The 23,324-nt window shown below is 38.6% G+C and overlaps 2 protein-coding genes across 4 annotated transcripts in view; both read right to left on the bottom strand.

Moving 5' to 3' along the window:
* CCDC34 (coiled-coil domain containing 34) overlaps positions 1 to 9,124 on the bottom strand; it is a 41,645-nt gene extending 32,521 nt beyond the window's left edge. The window contains exons 1-2 of the mRNA XM_089310358.1: positions 8,584 to 9,124; positions 1,151 to 1,289 (exon numbers count right to left, since the gene is read on the bottom strand). Of these exons, the coding sequence (XP_089166484.1) occupies positions 1,151 to 1,289; positions 8,584 to 8,930 (486 nt within the window). The 5' untranslated portion in view covers positions 8,931 to 9,124. The remainder of the gene's footprint in view (positions 1 to 1,150; positions 1,290 to 8,583) is intronic.
* Positions 9,125 to 12,008: 2,884 nt separating this feature from the next.
* Positions 12,009 to 23,324, bottom strand: part of LGR4 (leucine rich repeat containing G protein-coupled receptor 4) — a 121,688-nt gene continuing 110,372 nt past the window's right edge. For all 3 annotated transcript variants that reach the window (XM_002709023.6, XM_017345627.4, XM_070072143.1), the window contains 7 exons: positions 23,022 to 23,087; positions 22,242 to 22,313; positions 20,190 to 20,261; positions 19,752 to 19,877; positions 18,457 to 18,572; positions 18,145 to 18,228; positions 12,009 to 15,042 (listed from right to left, as the gene is read on the bottom strand). In XM_002709023.6, coding sequence (XP_002709069.2) covers positions 13,766 to 15,042; positions 18,145 to 18,228; positions 18,457 to 18,572; positions 19,752 to 19,877; positions 20,190 to 20,261; positions 22,242 to 22,313; positions 23,022 to 23,087 — 1,813 coding nt within the window. In that variant the 3' untranslated portion in view covers positions 12,009 to 13,765. The remainder of the gene's footprint in view (positions 15,043 to 18,144; positions 18,229 to 18,456; positions 18,573 to 19,751; positions 19,878 to 20,189; positions 20,262 to 22,241; positions 22,314 to 23,021; positions 23,088 to 23,324) is intronic.

Genomic DNA, 23,324 nt, shown 5'->3' with positions numbered 1-23,324 from the left:
AGGGAAACAGTACAATATAACTGTTTCACAATCATCTGAATCATACCAAGCCTTCTGAACATGTGACTGCCTAACTGGTTGGAAAGTCAATGTAAAATGACAACTAGTTTCAAAACTAATATGGAAAACATATTCTACAGAAGATGGTGAGGGGCAAACTTTAGCTCCCCATACTTTTTTGGCAACAAGTTACTAACAGACTAGAAAAAACTGAAATACTCAACCATTATTAACTGGTTAACTAAAATATATATTTAATACACCTTAAGTATAATTTAGGATTATTAGGCAGCTATTTTTAACTGACATTATAAAATATTTAATGGTATAAAAATGATATAAAAACATATTAATAGAAAAAGTAGGTTACAAAAAAGTTTGATCCCATTTCATTAACAATTAAAAGTATCTCTCATTATTCAAATCTATTTGGTTTCTGTTACTGAGTTTTGATAGTGAGTTTAGGGGATGCCAAATGATTCCAATGTACTTGGTTGGGAGGTATTCAATAGCAAATAGTAAATAGCAAATACCAAAGAGTTCAAAGAATGAGGTATCTGAGTGAAAACATATCTACATTTTTGAATTTGGCTAGGGAGAATCGAAGAAAGAGAATCACACACAGAGAAAACTCCATAAGCAAAGCAGGAAGGTACATAGAAAATGAAAACACCCCTCAGGTAATCAGCACATTCTCACTGCCCAGCGCACACTCACTCTGGGGCACAAACTATGAGTAACATGAGAGTAAATTCTGCCTCTATTTTGATTTTTGCTTCAGTAAAGTTAAAATTTTTACTGAGTATATTTAGTTGAATATACCTTAATTTAACATACATATGGTAAAGTCCCATTGTAGTTCTGTATCTATAAATTTGTACATTTAAAAAAATTCACATAGATATTCTGGAACACTACACATCATAATATTAATAATGGTAGATTTTAATTTTCTTAGTTACACTTAGCTGAATTTCCAAAGTGCTTTTCTAATTAACATATATCACCTCTATATTAAGAATCAAAAACTGCTAAATTGACATAAAGACAAACCTCTTTTCAGAAATGATAACAGTAACATTTTAATTGGCAATACCACTCTAGTTTGTGAGCCTATGGATTAAACAGAAAGAATACCAACTAATTTTACCTCTAGAGCTTTCTGTTGTAGCCGGTCACGTTCTTCTTTTTCTTTGCCAACAAACCACACCTCCCATGGTGTCAGGCTACTTTCTTGTAAGAACACCTGTTTCTGTTCTTTTTGGTTATCTTCTGATTCAACCTCATTGCTGTAAGAGAGAGACTACTTCAGGACTTGTACACAAAACTCTTTCCTAATTAAAAAGTCACTTTGTACAGTGAAAGCAAAATTGAATATATTTACAATCCTGTGATTTTTACAAACATATATGCATTAATTATATCTATGGGATCTTTAAAGTAAACTCATACTAACTTTTAAAACATCATTAACAGGATCTATTTGAATAGCTAAGGATAAGACTTATCAATCCAGAATGAATTGTGTGAAACTGAAGCAAAACCAACTCCAATTAATGGTGAAGCTTGAGTGGAAGAATGGTAAAATCATTGATCCTTTATGAAAAGTTTATGGGAACAATGCTCCCCAAATCAGTAGTTAACGTACAGATAACTTGTTTTAAGACGGGATATGAAGAGGTTGAAGATAAAGCCTTCAGCAGCAGACCATGTATATCAGTTGGAAGAAAATTAATCTTCTTGGTTCTCTAACTGAAGATGACTAATAATTAACAGCAGAAACAGCAGCCAAACACCATAGACATTTTAACGGTTTTAGCTTACATAATTCTGAATGAAGCAAACTTTCCACTCTGCTCAATGGGTGCCAAACTGTTGCAACCAAATCAGTTGCACACAAGAGTAGAGTTTTCAATGGAAATTTGAAATGAATGGGACCAAGATCCTGAAGCATTTTTTCCAAGAATTTTAATAGGAAAGGAAACAGGACTTTTACCAGCATAATCCTGAAAACAAAGCACAATCAAGGCAATAGCTACCAAGAGGTAGGCACAGTCCAGTCAAAGCAGAAGCAGACAGGTCAAAAGCAAAAGCTTTTTTGAGATGCTCAAGGCATTTTGCTGGAGGGTGAAAGAACGATAACATCTTACTCTGACTGTTCTGAGAAAGCCGGCTAAAGCTTTATCAGAAAAATGCCAGGGAAAGCTTTACCAGAGTTCACCTCCACCACAACAAAATTCCTGCAATTTTGCAAGAGTTTCAGTGGGATATCAATAGGCATCTACTTCACAGCCCTCATTTGGTTCCTCTAAATTCTTTTTATTTCCTAATCTTAAAAATAATATCACAAGGAAACCTGTTTTTCTTCACTTAATAATATAAGACTACACTGACATGGTTAAATTCTCAGGACACTCAGTTCTTTAGGGATGGACTAAACAGCCAGTATCATTGCTTACAAAAGTGTCCTGAACTCTACAGAATGTATGTTCAGAAATAAGGTTCATAATTTTTAGTTTTCATCTTTTATTTCCATTTTTTTGATAAACTGTTTAAAACTCTCCACATGAAAAAATAATGAAAACAGAATCCGGTATTTGAATTACTTTATCCATCAAACTGCCTTTGGATTCCTCCACTTTTTTTTTTTTTTTTTTTTTTTTTTGACAGGCAGAGTGGACAGTGAGAGAGAGAGGCAGAAAGAAAGGTCTTCCTTTTTGCCGTTGGTTCACCCTCCAATGGCCGCCGCAGCTGGCGCGCTGTGGCCGGCACATTGCGCTGATCCGAAGGCAGGAGCCAGGTGCTTCTCCTGGTCTCCCAGGCAGGTGCAGGGCCCAAGCACTTGGGCCATCCTCCACTGCACTCCCGGGCCATAGTAGAGAGCTGGCCTGGAAGAGGGGCGACCGGGACAAAATCCGGCGCCCCAACCGGGACTAGAACCCGGTGTGCCGGCGCCGCAAGGCGGAGGATTAGCCTATTGAGCCACGGTGCCGGCCGGATTCCTTCACTTCTAAAATCACATTATTTAAAAACTCACTGGGATAACTCAAACTCAGTCCATTTACATTAATGTCAAAGACTTTAATTCCTAAAAATCTTATCTGGATAGCTAATTAAAATATATAAACCAATTCACACTTGGAGCAGATTTTTCCTTTTCCTTCCTTAAACTGTACAGGAAAAACAATAGTATATATAAACACAGAGGGAATGATAAAGCAAATGTGTTAACAATTAGAAATTCTCCTTTCAACTTTTAAGTCTGAAATTATTTTGAAAGAAAAACTACCAAAAATTATGACTCTTCCCTTCTTTAATATTTTGATTAACTCCTTTATCTAATTCTTTAACAGAGTATATAAAAGTCTCTAGTATGGTTTCCTTCTACCATAGCCTCCATTTCCACCATGCACCTTCCTTCTGTCAGTATGTCTCTTCTGAGTACAAAGAACAGTAACTATGGGGCCAGCAGTGTGGTGCAGCAGGTTAACGCCCTGGCCTGGAGCCCCAGCATCCCACATGGGCACCGGTTCAAGACCCAGCTGCTCCATTTCTGATCCAGCTCTCTGCTATGGCCTAGGAAAGCAACGGAAGATGGCCCAAGTCCTTGGGCCCTGCAAACGCATAGGAGACCTGGAGGAAGTTCCTGGCTCCTGGCTTCAGATCGGTGCAGCTCCTACCATTGCAGCCTATTAGGGAGTGAACTATCGATGGAAGACCTCTCTCTCTCTCTCTGCCTCTTCTCTGTGTAACTCTGACTTTCAAATAAATAAATCTTTAAAAAAAAAAAGTAACTACTTATTTAAGCTAAAACAAAGGGAGGGAATAAACTATAAGCACATATGTAAATAAAGAACAACACAGGGCCTCAGTTAGTTACAGAAGTCTAAAAATCTTAGCGAAGCTTAACAATCAGCACACATAGAAAGAAAAGGTAGTTAAAGACCCAAAGCAACTCTAGACACAAGTTTATTCCAGGCTCTACTCTTTGTTTAACATTCCTGCTTCTGGCAACCAACTGCCTTGCCCACTACTTTTCTACCTCATCGACATGGCTTACTCATTTTTTCTTGCTACTATTATTTCCTCACTTATCTATGCCATTATGGAATCTGTATTCTAATGGGAAAGAGGTACTATTGATGGGCTATTTCTTGTACATATTTTCCATGGCAGTGTTGCACAAAGACCTCCTGTGCTTCCATTTTCAACTATCAACTCCATGCTGATGATGCAATTGCAAGCCAGAACTTCGGAGTTCCAAACTGCAATTTCCAATGACCTGATAGACAGCTTTACATAGATGGCAAACTCAATCAGTTGAAAGCAAATCTAATCATCTCCCATCATTCACCCATCACCTTCCCCATTAAGAAAAAACTGACTCGAGCCGGCGCCGTGGCTCAATAGGCTAATCCTCCACCTTGCGGCGCCGGCACACCGGGTTCTAGTCCCGGTTGGGGCGCCGGATTCTGTCCCGGTTGCCCCTCTTCCAGGCCAGCTCTCTGCTATGGCCAGGGAGTGCAGTGGAGGATGGCCCAGGTGCTTGGGCCCTGCACCCCATGGGAGACCAGGAAAAGCACCTGGCTCCTGGCTCCTGCCAGGATCAGCGCGGTGCGCCGGCTGCAGCGGCGGCCATTGGAGGGTGAACCAACGGCAAAGGAAGACCTTTCTCTCTGTCTCTCTCTCTCACTGTCCACTCTGCCTGTCAAAAAAAAAAAAAAAAAAAAAAAAAAAAAAAAAAAAGAAAAAACTGACTCCTCTTTTATAATCCTACCTTTTATAATCCTAGCTTTCATCTAGCTAAGGTAGAAGAGTACCACTTAAATGTATCACTATTATCCAAGCCAGAGGTAAAGACGCTGATGCTCAAGACACTTGCATTGCATATCAAAGTGCCTGGATTCAAGTTCTGGTGTTACTGTCATTTTAGCTTCCTAATTCACATCCTGGAAGGCAGTAGGTGATGGCTCTTGAAGTTACCCAAATCAGAAATATAGATGTTCAACTTTACCTGCTTCCCTTCCACATCTGTTTTCTTGTACCTCTTATTCCACATGATCACCTTTTGTCAATTCCACCTCTTCCATTTTTTCAAGCCATTCTTTTCTTTACCAACTTTATAACCACTCTCTGGAAATAACCCTCCCTTCCTAACTATTTTCCACACCTGCTGCAGGATTCATCCATTAAATGAATCGTGTCATGTCACTCCCCCCATCTTCAATGGCTCCTTTGTCTATAGGATGAAATTCAAACTCCTTAGCCTCACATCTATGAACTGCCTATCTTCCTGCCTCTTTACAGACTCTGTATTTGTCATGCTGAACTCCTGAAGGTTGATGAATGTGTCAACATTTATGATGTGCAACTTTTGCCTAAAACTATGAAAACTCCTTTCCTCTGCCTTCACAGATGGCCAGGGTAACAGCTTAGATTTTGGAGTAAAATAGTCTATGGGTACTTCCTACCGGCTGTTTCTTGGTTGCATACACTATTTTTTTTTTTTAATTCAAGAAACAGAGAGACAAGGACAGGCAGAGTTAGCTCCCATCTGTTGGTTCACTCCCCAAATGTCCATAGCCAAGACTGGGCTGGGCCAAAGCCAGCCCAAGAACTCAATCCATTTCCCATGGGGTAGAGGGGAAAACCTGAGCCATCATCTGCTATTTCCCAAGGTCTGCACCAGCAGGAAGCTGGAATTAGGAGCCAGAGTTAAGAACAGAACCCAGGCACTCTAAGAGTGAACACAGGTATCTAAATCACTAGGCCAAATGCCTGCCCCTACTTTTTAAAACTTTGTACCTCCTTTTTCTCATTAAATGTTAAAATGGAATTCAGTAGTAGTTACCTCCAGGTAGTACACATGAAAATATCCATGCCAAAGCACTAAGTATAGCTCCGTATATTTGATAAACACTTTGTACACCATTTATTATTATCATCATCATTACTATGCTAACTTCTACTCTCCCTTCAAGAATCAACTCTGGCATTGTCTTATGTTGCCTGTGAAACTTCTGCAAAAAGTCTGGATGAACTGTCTTGAGTTTCCTCTCACTTGCCCATCTCTGCCACAGGCCAAGAGTTCCTTAAAGAAAGAAAATATATCTTAACTTATTTTTTTTTTAAGAGCCTAGCTTAGGCCTAGAATATAGTAAGCTCCTAAGAAATATTTGCTGAAAGAAATCAGTATTTCTGAAAAAGTGATACTTTAAATATATTAAATTTATTACCTTACCATTTTTAATAAATATGTTCAAATGTATGTTATACACACTACAACTCTACCCATAATCAAGCAAGGCTTGATAAGCAGCCATTTATGATATTTATTAAGGCTTGGCTTTCCTAATGAATAGTGATAGAAAACCAAGATAAAGCTGAGTAAACAGCAGGCCCAAGGGATACTATAAAAGATTCCAGGAAAATACTTCTCATATTCTTATCTGAAGTCCAATACTGTGCTTCATTTAAGTCCTGGCCAATACAGTTAAAGGTCAATCAACCCTCTAAACAAGGTTGTTTATACTGAAAATATCTTGAGCTCATAGCCATCATGTGCAGTTGATGCTTAAGTCTCTATCTCAAAGAAACCTTACCCTATTGGTTTTGCCACAGTCAGATCACTTGTGGCAGGTGCAGGATGGAGAGGTGGCATAAAATTCCACACAGCTCTAGGTTATCTCTCTGCTCCACAGACAGGATGCTCAGTGCCCAGAACAGTGGTTGGGCTATGACTCAGGCTGCCTGCTCCCTTCATCCCATCACCACCAGTTTGGTCCTGGGCCTTAACTAAAGGTTGGAAGCAAGGAGGCAGAATGATGAAATTTTCTAAACACTTATCTTCCCTGAAAGGAAGTGCTAGGTTTTCTGAAACATTTGAAAAATAATCACTGCATCTATCTGTTCTCTAGAAGTGGGAAAGACATTCATTCAGCATTTACTGAATACCTAATAACCATCTGACAGCACACACAAAGCCTAACAACTCCTGTATTCTCTTTCCAGACCCGTGTCCTAACTATTCTTTGGATTTATAGGTCTAAAATGGGATAAGGAAGGTAGCCTTAGCCCTGGACTGCTATCAGTTCATTCCCTCTTTGGACAAATAACACCTCTGTCTGGTTTGTCTCCTGGGAGACTCCATTTGGTCAGGGCTTTGGCTCTTGGAAGCTAATGCAAAGTCTGAGTAGCTGAGCTATAGTTGAGGGTCACTTATTCCTCATGCTAGTATATTATACCCACATGGCTTAGTTTTGTTGACTATGCTCAGAAGGTATTTTCCAAAGCCTTAAAATTTACTTTAAAAACCTCTGAGACCAAATTAGTCTTGAAAAATCTCTATGAAGACCCATGAAAAACATACCTCTGAAAATCTAAATCTACCATTAAATTGTGATATCACTTTGATCAGAGAAGGCACAGTTCTTGTTGCCATAATCAGCCTGGACAAATGGCTTGCTTTGGTTACACTTTCTGATCTCCATTCCCAGCAAGGAGCTTACTTTTACTTCTCATCCTTAAAACAATCACACTTGTAATTAGGTCACTTCATATGGTTATTTCATTCATTCACTCTAGATATAAATGCCTTATACTGAAGGGGTCTATCTTGCTACTTACATGAAACAAACGGGTTCTCTAATCTGTATTTTCTTCTCTTCCTGTACAGTGCCTTACAAAGCATGACAATCAGAAACTCATACTTTTTGAAGATGACAAGAGTCTACCCCAGAATGCACCTGCATTACTAGGCCTCAGATATTCTCCTAGGGAAAGGCCCTTTACTCCTATTTCTAAATGCCCACTACTAGGCATGGAGTGTAGGGAAGAGAACCTGATCAGCAGACCCCAGTCCCAGGATCAGGTATGCAGTAACTAGCTGTTATGCCCTCGAGTCAGACTTTTTATGTGGATTCTGAGGCAGTTTTGTCATCTGTAAAATGGGTGGATATGGATTTTGATTTCATGACAGTAGAAACCATATTTAACTGGTTTAGGGTTGTGGGTATCTAAACCAATAAGTGACCCTCCCCTCCCCCAAAGTTTGTTGACTACATTATGGCACAAACGTACTAGGATGGTTTTTTTTTTGCTTCCAACTTTCAATACAATGGTAATTATTCCATTGTAAATTTGTGCTTAGATCAGACCTACCCTTGTCTCAGCATGCTGCAGTACACACCGCTAATCTTTCGTACTTAAAAAGTGACCTGCTTACTACAACCTGCTACTAAACATTTGAGGGTTAAGGTTTTGCACAAGACTCCCGGAGTCCACAAGCTGGCTTTTGAAGAGCTATAAAACGGAAATGGCAGCAAAGTTTTATGTGTTTGAGAGACTACACGTTTTTCTGGATCGTGAAAGTGTAGCAATTATCGGTATTCTTAGGGAAAAGAATTAGGAAACACAGAAATCTGTGTGGTCATTATTTCCCTAGGGCTCTGCAAGGCGCCCCTCAGGATGCAGGTGCCCGTGCAGCCTTGGAGGCGGGCAGCAGGAGAGGGCCCGGCAGGAGGTACCGAGGAGGGTCTAAGGAACCTGAGCAGGGTTCTATGGGCCGGGCGGCCTCGGCTTTACCTGGCGCACCCCTGCAACTCCAGTCCTCTCAGGCTCGACACCTTGGCCTCTGAGTCAGGGGCATCTTCGTCCTCGTCTCCCTCGTCCTCCCCGTCACCGTCGTCCTCGTCAAATGGGAAGCTCTGGTGGCCAAGAGGCGACAACAGCGACAAGGTGGAGTTGCTACAGCTCTGTGGCGGCGACAGCGAGCACTCAGACATCGCCACCGCCGCCAGGCCCTGCTCCCGCGCGCCCGTCGGGACGCCTGGGAAAGAGCCAGAGGAAGGCCGAGACCCGGGCCTGGAGTCGGCGGAGGGCTGGCTGGAGACTGGGGTAGAAGCAGGCCGCCTCCGCCCCGCCGCCCACATCAGGCCCGCCAAGTTCAAACCGGTGGAGCCGCGGCGGGGACGTGCTCTCCCAACAGGCTCCGCGCGCGATGGACCCGGCCAATCCGGGACGACACAGACCCCGCGTTGCCACGGCGACGCGTGGAGGCCGCGAGGGCTTTGTCCCGGCCTGCAGAGCGTGGCTTCCTCCGCCAGGGCCTCTCGGCCGCTGACGCCTCCTCACCGGCAGGGAGGAGCCTGCTGCGCGGCGCTTGGTTAACGCCGCGCCTCGGCTTCTCCACCGGCGAGGTCCTGGCTGTCTACCAACAACTTGGAGGGTCCATCCCCGCTCGTGTGGCGCATCATTTAATACATAAAATGTTACCTGTGACTGAATGGAGTAGATATTTTCAAAGGGACAGAGGCAAAAGCCAGAACTACCCCTGAGATAATGATGACGTCAGGATTGTAAGCATCAGTCGTGAGATTTCTTTCAGCACAGGGCCGTAGTTTATTAAGAGAGGGGGCTGAATTTTATCCAAGTCTTACAAATCTGTCCAAGAACACTTTGGGGACAATCTCGCAGTGTTTTGGTAGCACCTCGTTTGTCTTAGCATGTGAACTTTTTGGCCTCTTGAAGCTTGTATGCCAGGTCTAGTGCCAAGCACCGGGGAAAGATAATGCCTTTACCTTAAATTCCTTATTGTTTTGTGTTGAAGGGTCATACCATTAAAATGTCCTGATATGCATTTTATGAGGAAAGAAAGCATTTTGTGTGATCTCAGGGGCCTTCTCAGGGACTGGGAATGGGGATAAAGGTAGCAAAGCAGAGGTGATGAGCAGATGCTTTATTCACGCAGACAAAACGTGTGCCCTTAAGACGGCTTTTGTCCAGTTCATAATGTAGATTGCTGACAGAAATATAAAAGCTGACCACTGCTAAAACAGAAAATTTATAACTGACTAAAGAGAAATAATGAAAAACTTTGATTTAATTAGATCTGCAAAATTTGATGCAAAATTAAATGTGGTAGAAATTGCAACCAAAGACAATTTAGAAGGTAGAGCTATAATACAATGACATACTTTAAATTGTTTAAATATGTTACAATTTTCAGCAAACTAAAAATGGGAGAAAATTAGAGCAATCCAACTAATAAAATTGATTAAAGAATAAAACTGACTAAAGGGAATGTTCATTCTCTACTGTAATCTACTTTGGCATATCTGGTTAAAATCATTTATCACAACAACTCTAGAATCAATAGCAACAACATTTAAAGGAGTGAGCTGCTTTGTGAATAGGTGAACTTGAGAACTATTTTCCAATAGACATAATCCAAAATAACTGTAAAAAACACTAGTAGGCAAGGAACCTGGATTCGAATCAATGGTTTTCCTCGTACTAAGTAGGTATCTTTGAACAAGCTTTTTGACTTTTCCAATCCTAACATACTCCTTTGTACAATAGGGAAATTATCTACCTCACAGAGTTGTGTTGTCTTATTAGCGACACACAGTGCTAAATTAGGTCAGTTAAACTCCAAAACTTTTCCACTTTAATGTCTTGGCATCGATATCTAAAGTGTTAGACTTCCTGCCACTAAACAAATTATGTCCTTTGCTTGATGCGTCAAGGTCATCATTATGAACAACAATTACATTATGCTGTAGTTAACACTGGTGTCCCAAAGGCTATGAGGCAGACTTATATGGTGCTGGTATTTAAACATACTCCAGCCTTGTGGTCTCCTTTCTTACGGTGCCTTTTCATTAGGGGGACTGAGAAGCCATAATCAAGATGCATAGAATTATATATATATGCAAATTAACTCAAAAGAGAAATTTAGGTTATTGCCTTTTCTGACCACTCATTTATTTTTACTTTTATGGCATATTTGAGATTATTTTTTGCAGGTTCTGTGGCCTTAGTAAAGAGTAACTTTTGTTTAAAAATACCTATCTGACATTGTTTCAAAAATAATTAATTACCAGTTAGCCCTGTGGCAAGATAATTTATCCTTTGGGACCAGTGCTGTGGCATAGCCGGTAAAGCCACCACCTGCAGTACCAGCTTCCCACAGGGGCAACAGTTCAAGTTCTAACAGCTCTTCTACCGATCCAGCTCTCTGCTAATGTGTCTGGGAAAGCAGTGGATTAGGGCCCAGCCTTGCAACCACATGGGAGACCCGGAAGAAGCTCCTGGCTCCTGACTTCAGATGGGTCCAGTCTGGCAGTTGCGGTTATTTGGGAAGTGAACCAGTGGATGGAAGATCTCAATCTCTCTCTCTCCACACTCCTCTCTGTTTAATCTGCCTTTCAAATAAGTAAATGACTCTCTTTTAAAAAAAAAAGTATCCCTAGACATATTGAAGCATTTATAGATGCAATGATATACTGTCTTAGATTTGCTTCAGAATAATCCAAGCTACAAAGGATTGGACGAGGTTAATAAATGTGATGATGAAACAAGATTTATACTTGCTAAGGACAATTGTCAAAGCAAAAAAGATGGGTATAGGATGGGGGATGGAGAGGAGGGATAATTACACTATTTAATCTCTTATGGAAATTTCAAACACATATTAAGTTTAAAATAAACACAAGAAATAATGTCCAAAATTCAGAAAAACTGATTTCTGGGCTGGGTCTTATTTGTTGTGATTCAAAAATTCACCTAAATTTCATTAAACCCTTTGTTATCTGATCTACAAAATGAAAATTTGATGATTGTAAATAACTGAGGTATTTTTAAGAGTCTAAGCAACAGACAATATGTAATGGATGGTTCATCTTAATTTCATAACCTGTTTTCTACGGGTATGGTTTAGACTTAAGATTGGGAGCCAGCAGATGTAAGATCTCTGTCTTTCCCTCTCTCTGTCATTATTCTGCCTTTCAAATAAATAAATCTTGAAAAATATTTAATTAGCCTACGCTAACACTACATAATTTCATTGATATAACTAGTTATAAACTAAGGCAAAATAGATTGCTTTCTAGAATCTTTAACAATCCAAACTGTTGAATACTATCATTATATGTATAGCACAATATACCAAATATTTCATGTAACTGCCATTTTATTTCTTAGGTGAAAGAAAGTCACAGTAACTTGAATTTTGGAAAAAAAAGCTTTTAATTAGGATTTTCTTAACAAGTTATGATTTAATATTTATCAGATGTGTAAATATACAAACATGATAGCAATTTTTAAAACTTGTAAATAGTTGGCCTTACAAAATTACAACACACTGTAAATAAATCCCTCCCACATTTTATACAAACTACATGATTTTGATATACAAAGATTCTGTTTTTATTACACTGACAATGTACAACCAAGACTATTTACACTGCAAAAAAGTATATAAACCACAATTTAACATTCTGCTACTGGCAGCCACTATAGTTTAGGAGGTAGCTTTAATTAAACAAAATGAACAGAAGCCACATTTCCCAACTTGTGTTCTAAAAATAATTTACATAAGATAAAAATTCATTATATGCACAGTTTATACAGTTTAATTATTAAACTGTAATCTAGCTTAATTTTTTTAGTATATCCAGAACAACTAACATGGCAGTGGGTTTGCTATTGATTTAGTACATTGTTCAAAAAGCATATTGAACAATTTTAAGACTCCACATGGTAAAATGTCAAAAGCCCACAGATGAGAATCAAGTAAAAGTTTTAATTTTTAAAGACATAGGACTAAACTTTATTCCTTCTTACCCACCTCCCCCAAATGACACATTTGTCTTGGGTAACAAGAGTTCAGCATCTGAGCTATTGAATATATTCTTCTGTAAGTCACACTATGGGGGAAAATGTACAGAAGCTTCCATGTATAGCATGGTTCAGGAGGACCCAGCTCACTAAGAAACAAATATAAGTGCTTTGTGTCAGAACTACTCCTGCTTTATTCCAATTATTAACAATTATTTATCAAGACTTACTTTCTAAATAATCCAAACACAAATAGATGACATTCCAACAAAATTGGAAAATATCAGCAAACCAATGACATTAGGAAGTATTTATTGATGGGAACATTACATGGGGCCACCAAATCCCTCAGGTACTACTAAAGCCCCAAAATTAGTTAATCATTTAGCCAAATCCACTAATCTCACATAGCAATTATTCCTTTACTTTTTCCAAGTAGTATGATTGCAAAATATTCAGGAAAAAAAAATACTGTGATCATACCAAAACAAAAGTTCAGCTACTTTTCAAAGAAATCTAACAGCTGTTAATATTGCTTTAAAAACATCTTCAGATTTTAGATTTATAAGTCATTTAAACAAAATTTATGATTTTATGTCAAGGATGGAAACAGAAAATGCAGCAAAATAATGCCATTGTGCATTCTCACAGTTCTTGCTTGGGAGACAGTCCCTTTTTTGGCCCAGCAGTAAATTATCCTGAGATTAATGGTGAAACATTAGGTAAAATTAGAAAAACTTTTTTCTTCAGTTATATAAAATTAAATTTTAAGACACTTTTAAAAAATATTAACAGCTGTTCTTTATATTGTGCTTAAATCAGAAATAGATAACAATTTGCTCTTTTGGATCAGAAAAACCTAATGTTCTCTTGCCATACCATACCTAAAATCCTTTTCAAGATATAAATTTGTTTTCAATAGACCACACATTGCTTGGACATTGCATTACTTCCACCAATTTATAATTTAGGCACCTGTTCTTTGAAAACGTCTGCTTTGAGAAAAAAACTGCCACCTTCCTCTTCTTCTATGTGACACCAGGCAGTGATCACAGAAGTGCCTCCCAGATGAAAGATCAGAATAGGGTCCACTCTATAAACACTGTGATTTTGGTTGTTGGGGGAAATGGTTACAAACACGGTAGGTTCAGTCTTTAACTCTTGGTAGATTGTAAGCATAGCGCACCAAAGGGAATCCTCGACTCTGGTAGAAGCAGGCGCGTCCACATGCCTGCACCTGGTCAGAACTGTCTGAGACAAAGGAATCTTCTTCATCTGCATAATCAGAGTGTGCTGACTGCGTACCACAGTCAGACCAGTAGCCCTCTGGTCTTTGGCAAGAAGCCACTGCCAACGCAGGACAGCTGTGTGATTTTATTAAGTGTTTGCACGATACTGGCTTTGTCAGGAGAAAAGATTCACAGCAGTCACACACAGTCAGGTTGCCCTGCAAGTGGGAATACATGCCACAGTCATAATAGAAGTCCTGTTCCACACATCCACCTTGGCTACTGATGGAAACTGAAACTGATCCATTTTTCTTGGTAAGACGTCGCTTCAGTAACTTCCAGTCTTCTTTAAACTTCGGGTTGAAGAAAACATACAGAACTGGATTCAGGCAGGCAGGCAATGGGAAAAATATCAGAGTAACAGACTTCATGATTTCAGGGCTGATAGAGATGGCAGTGATCAGTGGTGCAAATGAGAAAAATGCAACAGGGCAGAAAAAGATGCAATTGGTGAAGATTAGCCAGGCAACATGCTTAATCATGCTCGATTGTGAGTTTTCTGAGAGGTCCTCTTTTTCCAAGTTGCAGTAGAGTTTAGTGTAGATAATGGCCATTAATAAAAATGCCAGTGAGTTTAACAGCACTAAAGTTACAGTAAATCCTAATGACGGCGTTTCTCCTGTGGGAAATGGCAAGCACAGGGGTGATGCTGAGTACTCTCCTCGATGGAAGAGGGGGAAGCAGCCTGCCACTGCAGCACCCAGGAAAGCAAAGAGGGCAGCCACCCGGAACTGTTTGAGATGATTACTCTTCCCATTTTTCATGATTTCTTTTGCAGATAAGCTTCTTTCAACAGCTGCTAACACCAATAAAAATATGGCACTTTCTGAGGAGAAAACGGCAAGAAACCCAGCTACTTTGCAGCCACTGCCGGTCTCCCACCATATGCCAAATTCAGCAAATCGGCCCCAGGACACAGCATCAAGAAATGTTAAGATGCCACTATAGATTCCCATGAATAAGTTAGACACAGAAATCAAGCCTATGAACAATTTGGAGGAAGGCAGTGATGTACAGGATGCAAATGTTGTTAAGGTGACAAGCAGGTTGAAAGACAATGCAACCAAGAAAATGAACCACACAGTAAGACGAATCATCCAGCTTCCCAGTAAATATTCACAGGGCTTAAAAGCACCTGAAATGAAAGAGAGACAGAAAAATAAAAGACAATTTAGAAAACACCATATTTCATATGATACAGCTTGATAAAAAAAATTCATGGGGGCTAAATCTAGATTAAATCTGCTCCTACCTGAACCAAATGGAAAAGATTACTACTTAACATGTTAACCATGGACTAGCCTTTCAAAAAAATGAACAGGCTTTAGTTTCTTCTTTGAGATTTTCAGTAAGGCCACATAGATATTTAAAAGAAAAATGTCACTTTTTCCTATGCATAAAATAATATGCATTGTACAATATCTATCTAGCACATGAAAGGTACTTGATCTACTGAAGATCTGGAATAAGATGGTTTATAACTTGCTACTCTTTCCTTGAGAAAGCAATTTAAAGCTCTATAAGCACCAACGGCAAAGGAAGACCTTTCTCTCTGTCTCTCTCACTGTCCACTCTGCCTGTCAAATAAATAAATAAATAAAAATTTTAAAAAGGCTCTATAAGCTTCATTTTCTTACTTGTGGATAATAATTTTACATATATGGTACTTTAGCAAGCTATGGGGTACATAGTTGAACTTTAATAAATATTAGCTCCCTTATCCTCTTCCATCCTAATCCCAGTATATTTTATAGTTATATACATATATACAAGCACATATTTTAAAACATTTTTACCCATCTAACGGCTTCCAAAGGCAACCTGATGAGGCAGGTTAAGATAGGTATAATTATCCCCAGTTTTCATCCAGAGAACTGATATTTTAAAGCATTTGATAAACTACGGTTCTATTACTTATTCATACAAACTATGTACAATATAACCCTATCTAACACAAAGTAGGATTGCAAGAGCCCATATAGTAGCTGAATTATACATTCTAGTAACTGACTTTGACATGCTACTCACATCAAAAATGGTAAGAATATTATTCAAAAATTAGGAAAGAAAAGATTTAGACTATGAAATGCAAGGTGTCATGGTCAGTCTTCTCCATAATGGATTGTGATTTCCTAAAAGACATGTATTGTCTTTCTGAACTATCTTGATATTTTATATATGCAATAAAGCATTTTAATTATTGAGACAGTTATAAACCTTAAAAGCTCTTCACCCTTTATCTAAATGCTAAAACACAAGAGACTTTATTTAATTTTTAAAACTTTTCTTTCACTCCCCTAGCAGAAAAAACTGAGAAACAGCTCTTTATCATCTTTATCTCTGTATCTGAGACCATCCTTCACTGAAGGAGGTTAGCCCAATGCTTTGACTGGGCTGGGAGAGTAAGAACCCACATGAACCGCTTCAAAGGTGGGTGGGCTGACTTTCCCAAAAAGGGCTAAGGAAGCAGTTCCCAACCATTCGGTTTTGGAAGCCTGCAGCAGCCTCCTCCAGTTCTAACAAAAAGATCCCAGTGCTCCTCCATACCCTGCTTCCTGCTGCTGCACTAAGGACATCCCATCAGTGTCTGAGTGGGGAGAGACAGGCACGCTGCTCATCTGCACTGCAGCAGAGGGACACAGATTGAGACCAGCTTCCCTCCTGGACAACCCCAAAGTTTCAGTTCACTCTGGAAAGAATGGAACTGCTGCATATTCAAGTCTTGCTTCCGCTTTAATAAAGCTAATCCCTTCTCACTGGATCATCGGTTTTGTATGTGCATTCACAAACACATGAAACCCAAGGAGACAAGTGAGCATGCTGCATCCTAACTTCCAAATTAATATAGAAACTACCACAGAATAAAATAAGTTACATAAACTTAAGTGCTTCTTGCCAACCCCATTTACTCATCTGGTAACATTAAGCTTATTCTCCATATAGGACAGGATGTTAAATATGCAACAAATATATACCCAGTCTCTCAGGAAACTCACAGTAATAATCATTAATGAACTCACAGTAGTAATCATTAATGAACAAAAAATACTTAGGCTTATGAGTTATAAAATCTATGTCCATCATTTGAGGACATTATACTAAGGAAATGTATTCCAAGGCTAACAAACAATCTACTGTGTAGCATACAATCTAACTAAATATTTAATCCTATTTTTCATGATAAAATTATTAATCCATCTTATCTGGTGGACCAGGCAAGATATGACATTAATCACAGCCAAACATATCATATCAATTTAGTAACTTCCCCCAGAATACTAAATTCAATGAAGTATATCAGAAAATAAAGGAAAGGCAAGGTTGGAGTGCCTGGGATCGAGCCCCACCTCTGCTTTTGATTCCTGTTAATGTACCTGAGAGGCAGCAGATGATATTACAAGTACTTGAGACCCTGCCACACAAATGGGAGACCAGGATGGGGTTCTGGGCTCTTGGATTCGGCCTGGCCTAGCACTGCCTGTGGCAGGCATTTGGGGAATGAACCAGCACATGGAAGATCTCTCTGTGTGTCTCTCCCTCTATCTCAGTCACTTAAATAAACTTAAAAAGCAAAAAAAGCAGTAAAAATCCTTACAGAGCAGTAATTTACAGAACTTATCCTAGAGTTAAAGAAGCATTAAGAAAGTGCTTCATGAGGTCAGTATAGTGGGTAGGGCTGCCACCTGCAGTGCTGGCATCCCAAATGGATTCTGGTTCGAGTCCCGGCTGCTGCACTTCTGATCCAGCTCTCTGCTATGGCCTGGGAAAGCAATAGAAGGTGGCCCAAGTCCTTGGGCCCCTGCACCTATGTGGGAGACCTGGTAGAAGCGCCTGGCTTTGGATCAGCATAGCTCCGGCTGTTGTGGCCATGTGGGGAGTGAACCAGAGGATGGAAGATCTGTGTCTCTGCCTCTCCTTCTCTAACTTTCAAATAAATAAAATAAAATCTTAAAAAAAAAAAAAAAGAAAAGAAAAAAGAAAGCATTTCACAAAATGTAGTATGTGTTACCCTCAGCCGGGTAGACACGCAGGATCTGATTCAGTGGGTGTGGACCTGAGTCTTTGCAAGAGCTGAATAAACTACGGGCACACAGAGCACACTGTCAGACAGCAGGCCCTGCAGGATCACCTTGTCCCATCCCTATTGCAGAAACCACGTCCATGCCCCGGAGTTTTAGTTATATTTGCCTAATGCTTGTTGAAAGCAAGAAACTGTGACAAACTAGGTTCAGCATACCTGTTGAGGGTGTACAATGGATAATTATTTGACTATGTTCTTCATTTTCAGCACTGCTTGTGACATTTGCTGCATCAGCAGTACCTGAATATATAATAGAAAGCATGTTACAGTGAAACCTTATACAACTCAAAAGAACTTTATTTGCCCACAATTTTCTCATGGCTTGGGCACAGATTAAAGTTGCCAGCACAACAGAAATGCCATTTTTATCACAGATTTCGTATTGATCCTTCACAAACTGATTACACTGACAGGTACTTTGATTAATGCCTTAAGGAGTGCTCTACTTTTCAAAGTTCATGCACTTGCCTTTCTCCTTTGTCACAGGATGGTCTTGGAGGCTGTTATCTTCTGTGTTTATATTTGCATAAGAGTCACAACCCCAAAATGCACAGCACTGATAAGCATATGGTACCGATAAAGACCTGGGAAAAAATGTACAATGAATAGCGACTTCATAGATATGATTTTGCTTTGTAAAAAGTATTTTAATCTTTGAGAACTCTAGTGTCGGAGTCAGAAAGACGGAACTTTCACATACTTTAGCTTGGTCATTCATACTCGATGGACCTCAGTTTTCTCATTAGTGAGACACACCATGAGTTTCTCTCTTTCTATACATCTTTTAAGTTGGTAGTACATAATTAAAATCGTATTTAAATCATATTTAGGGGCCAGCGCTCTGGTGTAGTAGGTTTAGCTTCCATGTGTGGCACTGGCTTCCCGTATGGACACCCGTTTGTGTCTTGGCAGCTCCTTTTCCGATCCAGCTCTCTGCTATGGCCTGGGAAAGCAGCAGAAGATGGCCCAAGTCCTTGGGCCCCTGCACCCACGTGGGAGACCCAGAAGAAGCTCCTGGCTCCTGGCTTTGGATCAGCCCAGCTCTGGCCATTTCAGCCATTTAGGGAGTGAACCAGCAGATAGAAGACTTTCTCTCTGTCTCTCCCTCTCTATCTCTGTGACTCTGCCTCTCAAATAAGTATATACATCTTTTTTAAAAATCATATTTAAAATGTCATTATAATATTGCAATCTAAAATAAGATCTTATGACTCCTTTGATATACCAACAATGCCCAATAAATATACCAACAATGCAACTGGCAGTTTCACTTGAAATTAATACCCCAGGTCATATGTAACTGTACACCATTAAGTGAATTTCCTTTGTTCATATAAATTGAATCAAAATATTTATTCCTTTCTCACAAAAATATTTTCTAGCTATTCCTCTGCAATAGTTAATGAAGTTGCTTCAATAAATCTTCTGTGAAACATTATAGCATTATATTGATTTTCTGTAGGTCCTCCCTTATTTGATGTCTGCCATCTTGCTGCTAGTGACAAATCCACTATATTCAGAAAAAAAAATTCTGATAAATATATTACATCTCTGAGAACATCAGAAGCTCTAGTCCATGTTCTCAAACACTATGGAATAATGCTTATGTTCTAATTTTTTTTTACCAAATCCATAAACACCAAGGTAGAAAAATACCAAAGTTACTGTCTACCAGAGAATTTGGGGACCACAGAAAAAAACAGAACACGCTATACTTTTTGAGTCTATAGTGACTTCAATAAAATGAAAAAGTTAAAACACACCTGAGATTAACAAAGTCTTTTGCTGCTAAAGCTTCTTTCAGCTTGAAGTTGCCCACCAGTTTCAGCTGATTTAGTCCATTCAGACCTTCCGTGGGAAATGAGGTCAATTCATTGAAACTCATATCTCTAAAATGTGAATGTGATTTTAAGTTAAAGCCTAACATACAAGTCACACCAAAATATCTGCATATCTACTAGCAACATAAATATTAGATCCCTACAATAAGCTTAGGGTGCTCAAACAACAGATCCAGTACTCATCTTGAGAAGCTATTACTGCACTTACGCAGTTTAACATTCCTACTGTAAGGGAACAACTAAATACATTTTTATTTGACCATGTTTTTTTTTTTTTTTTTTTTTTTTAAAGAAAAAAACAAGTTTCTGAACCACTATTTAGTGCTTTCAAGAAGCCATTGTATCAGGGAGTCTACTTACAGATTAGTTATTGGCCCAAGCTTGGCAAAAGCTCTGCTATGAATTTCATGGATCAGGTTTCTACTCAGATCACTGCAATTACAGAAAGTAACTTGTTAATCTTTTCAAATACACACTCAAAATGCCTGTTACTTAGGCTGAGTTTTAGAAAATAAGGTAGTAACACAATATCTCTGATAAGATAACAAAGATCTTCAATCTTGTCCAACAACATTTTTCATGTTTATGTTGAAGGCCTCTCCTTTTCAACAACCTCGTTCTCAAAATGTGTTCCCTGTAGCAGTCATTTTAGCTGGCATCTGTTTCAAAACAGTTGTGAATTTTCTCCACTTTATCATTCTGGTTCCAGTTCAAAACTATAAGTGATACGATATAACCTTTGTTACTATTAACTAGGTGAAGGAAAGTCTAGCTCCTGACAAAGCTGAAAATAAAAACAGGCTGCTTAGTATTTGCCTTCCCAAAGGTTAGTGATAAGGCCCTCAGGGAAGACAAACAATCAATACACAAACAAGAGCATTCCAAGAGGGCTTCAGATATCATTCTTTTCCAAAGCAGGAAATAAAAATTCATATCTGTAGTAGAGCCAACTCTATATTCAGGAACACACCCTGAAGAATTTTGATACTATTAGAGACTTGATAAAAAGAGATTAATCTCCAATTTAAACTGGGTCTTAATGGAAATTTTTAAGACTGGATAAATTCATCCCACACACATTTCTTGGAGAATAAGAAAACTATACAAATTTGGTTGCAAATTATGAGAAGACCAGTTTTTCACTGTTGTCACTTTTTAGTGCTGTAAACATGATGGCAGCTAGGAGCCAGCCCACTGCCAGGACTTCTCAGAATCTCTCTGCAGTAAGGAAGATTCAGCAACACAACTACCAATTACTATTTCCAGTAAAATGCATGTATTATTTCTTAATAGGAGTCTACTGGAAAATCAATTCAGTATAGATATTTTCATCTCACTATTTTTCAAATGTGTTCTATATGTAACAAGCTATTCTCTAATGCAGTATATGGACTGTATTTTCTGTACTGAAATTTTTTAAATCAGTTAGTGACAAGGTTTGTCTTGGTCACCTTTGTACAGCTGGCCCTCTGAATCACAGATTCAACCACCCTCAGATCGAAAATACTGGGGGTGGAGGTGTGAACTGCATCACTGAACATGCACAGATTCTTTTTCTTGTCATTATTCCCAAAACACAATAATGCCTAACTTCCATAGCATTTACACTGTTTTTATTAAATTGGACTACATAGGATTTAAAGCTTAAGGTAAATGGGAGCATCTCAGAGGCTATATGCAAATATTACATAATTTTAAATGAGGGACTTGAGCATCCACAGATTTTTGCTATCTCAGGTGGCAGGGTATGGTCCCAGAACCAATCACCCATGAATATCAAGGGACAACTATATTCCCAAATGTTTACTAGAGTACTTGGTGAAAATTTGTAGTCAAATATAAAGAAGTGTTTCAGTGAGTGCTTCTGCTGCATATGAGCTCTATTTGTCATGATAGATACCTCAGTTCAGGGTCAGTAAACTTATTCTGTAGAGGGCCAGATAGTAAATATTTTCGCTTTTCTGCATCATAGGGTCTCTGCTGCCAACAACTAAACTCTTCTATAACAAGAACTTTTAAACAACACGTCAGCAAAAGATCTATCTGTATTTCAAAACTTAATTTTCAAAAATAGGAGGCAGACTGAATTTGGCCCCCAGGTTGTAGTTTGCCTAGCCTTATCTGAATGAATCAGAAAATCTCATTATTTTGATTTGAAAACAAATGATGTGTATCTCTCAGATTAAATACATTATGTTCTTTTCATTCAGCAATATATATTATCATCAATCTGCTAAGGTAAAAATTATCAAATATAGATTATTTATAACATACCAACTGGTACAGTTTGCATAATATCTATGTAAAATAAATCACATCTTTAAGTACAGCTCTTGACACAGGAATTGTAATGACACATTAGTTTATAGTTTTACCAAAAAAACTGTCTTTAGTAATTACTGACAAACTTACAGAATCCTTAGGGACCCAAGGCCTTGGAAAGTACCTTCTTTTATTTGGTAGATCTGATTACGCTGTAAAGAACTTAAAAAAAAAGGAATAAAGAAAAAAAGAGAAAATTATGTATTTTGAAAAAAAGCTTTTGTCTTTCCCTCTCTCTGTAACTCTACCTCTCAAATAAATAAAGTAAATCTTTACCCCCTCAAAAAAAAAAAAAAAAAAGGCATTTCTTGGTAAAGGTTTTTCTAAGTTTAAATATTCAATCATAGGTAGTATCAATGATCTTGTTGAAAGTAAAGAGAACTTCCACTGGCTCATCTATAAAATTAAAGAGCTTGGTATGCCATCCAAATTACCCTGGTAGATAACTCGTACACTATCCAAATTCCTCCTCAACCCCACTCTGGTATGAGAGAAAGAAGAAAACACCATGAGAAAGGATCCAACACAGCACAACTTTAGCAAGTAGCACAGGAAGTTAGAGGAAATAAATTAAAAATGGGAGAAGTCATATTTTCTCTCTTCTCGCAATCAGCTTCCATGGGTACCAGTATCCATATCTAGTTTCTCTCAATAGTAAGACAATTTGTTGTTTTTCTCACAGAAATTTGGATAGATAACTGCCTAATAAATGTTGGTTACAGGAACCATTTGATACAATTTGACATTGGACTGATAGGAACACTTAATTATATTCCCAGTTTAATATTAAAACAATTTATTCAAAATAGAAAATACTCAATGAACTATCAATATGCCACAACTAATAGAATAAATCAGAGACCAACTTACATTTCTTCCAGAGCATGGCAACCGTTGAAACTTGGAAGGTCTCTTATATTGTTGTAAGACAAGTCCCTCAAAACAAAAGGAATTAACTAATGTTATTATCAGAATACTATGTTAAAAGAGCTGTACTCAGAAACATTGAAAAGCATGCTAAGATCTGTAATAAGGAGATATGGCTAAACAAGAAAAGCAACTATTTCTTCTCTAAGCTTTTATATGCTTCTAGAAAACCTCAATAGTATGACAGCCTTAAGATTTGTAAAGTTCAAGTATATAATGTTGAGTACAGACAACATAAAATATGAT

This window comes from Oryctolagus cuniculus, chromosome 1 (genome assembly GCF_051225735.1).
Source record: "Oryctolagus cuniculus isolate XC-2025 breed Fujian yellow rabbit chromosome 1, ASM5122573v1, whole genome shotgun sequence".
Lineage (NCBI taxonomy): Eukaryota > Metazoa > Chordata > Mammalia > Lagomorpha > Leporidae > Oryctolagus > Oryctolagus cuniculus.
Note: the sequence above shows the minus strand (reverse complement) of the source record. Positions and strands in the feature narration are given on the sequence as shown.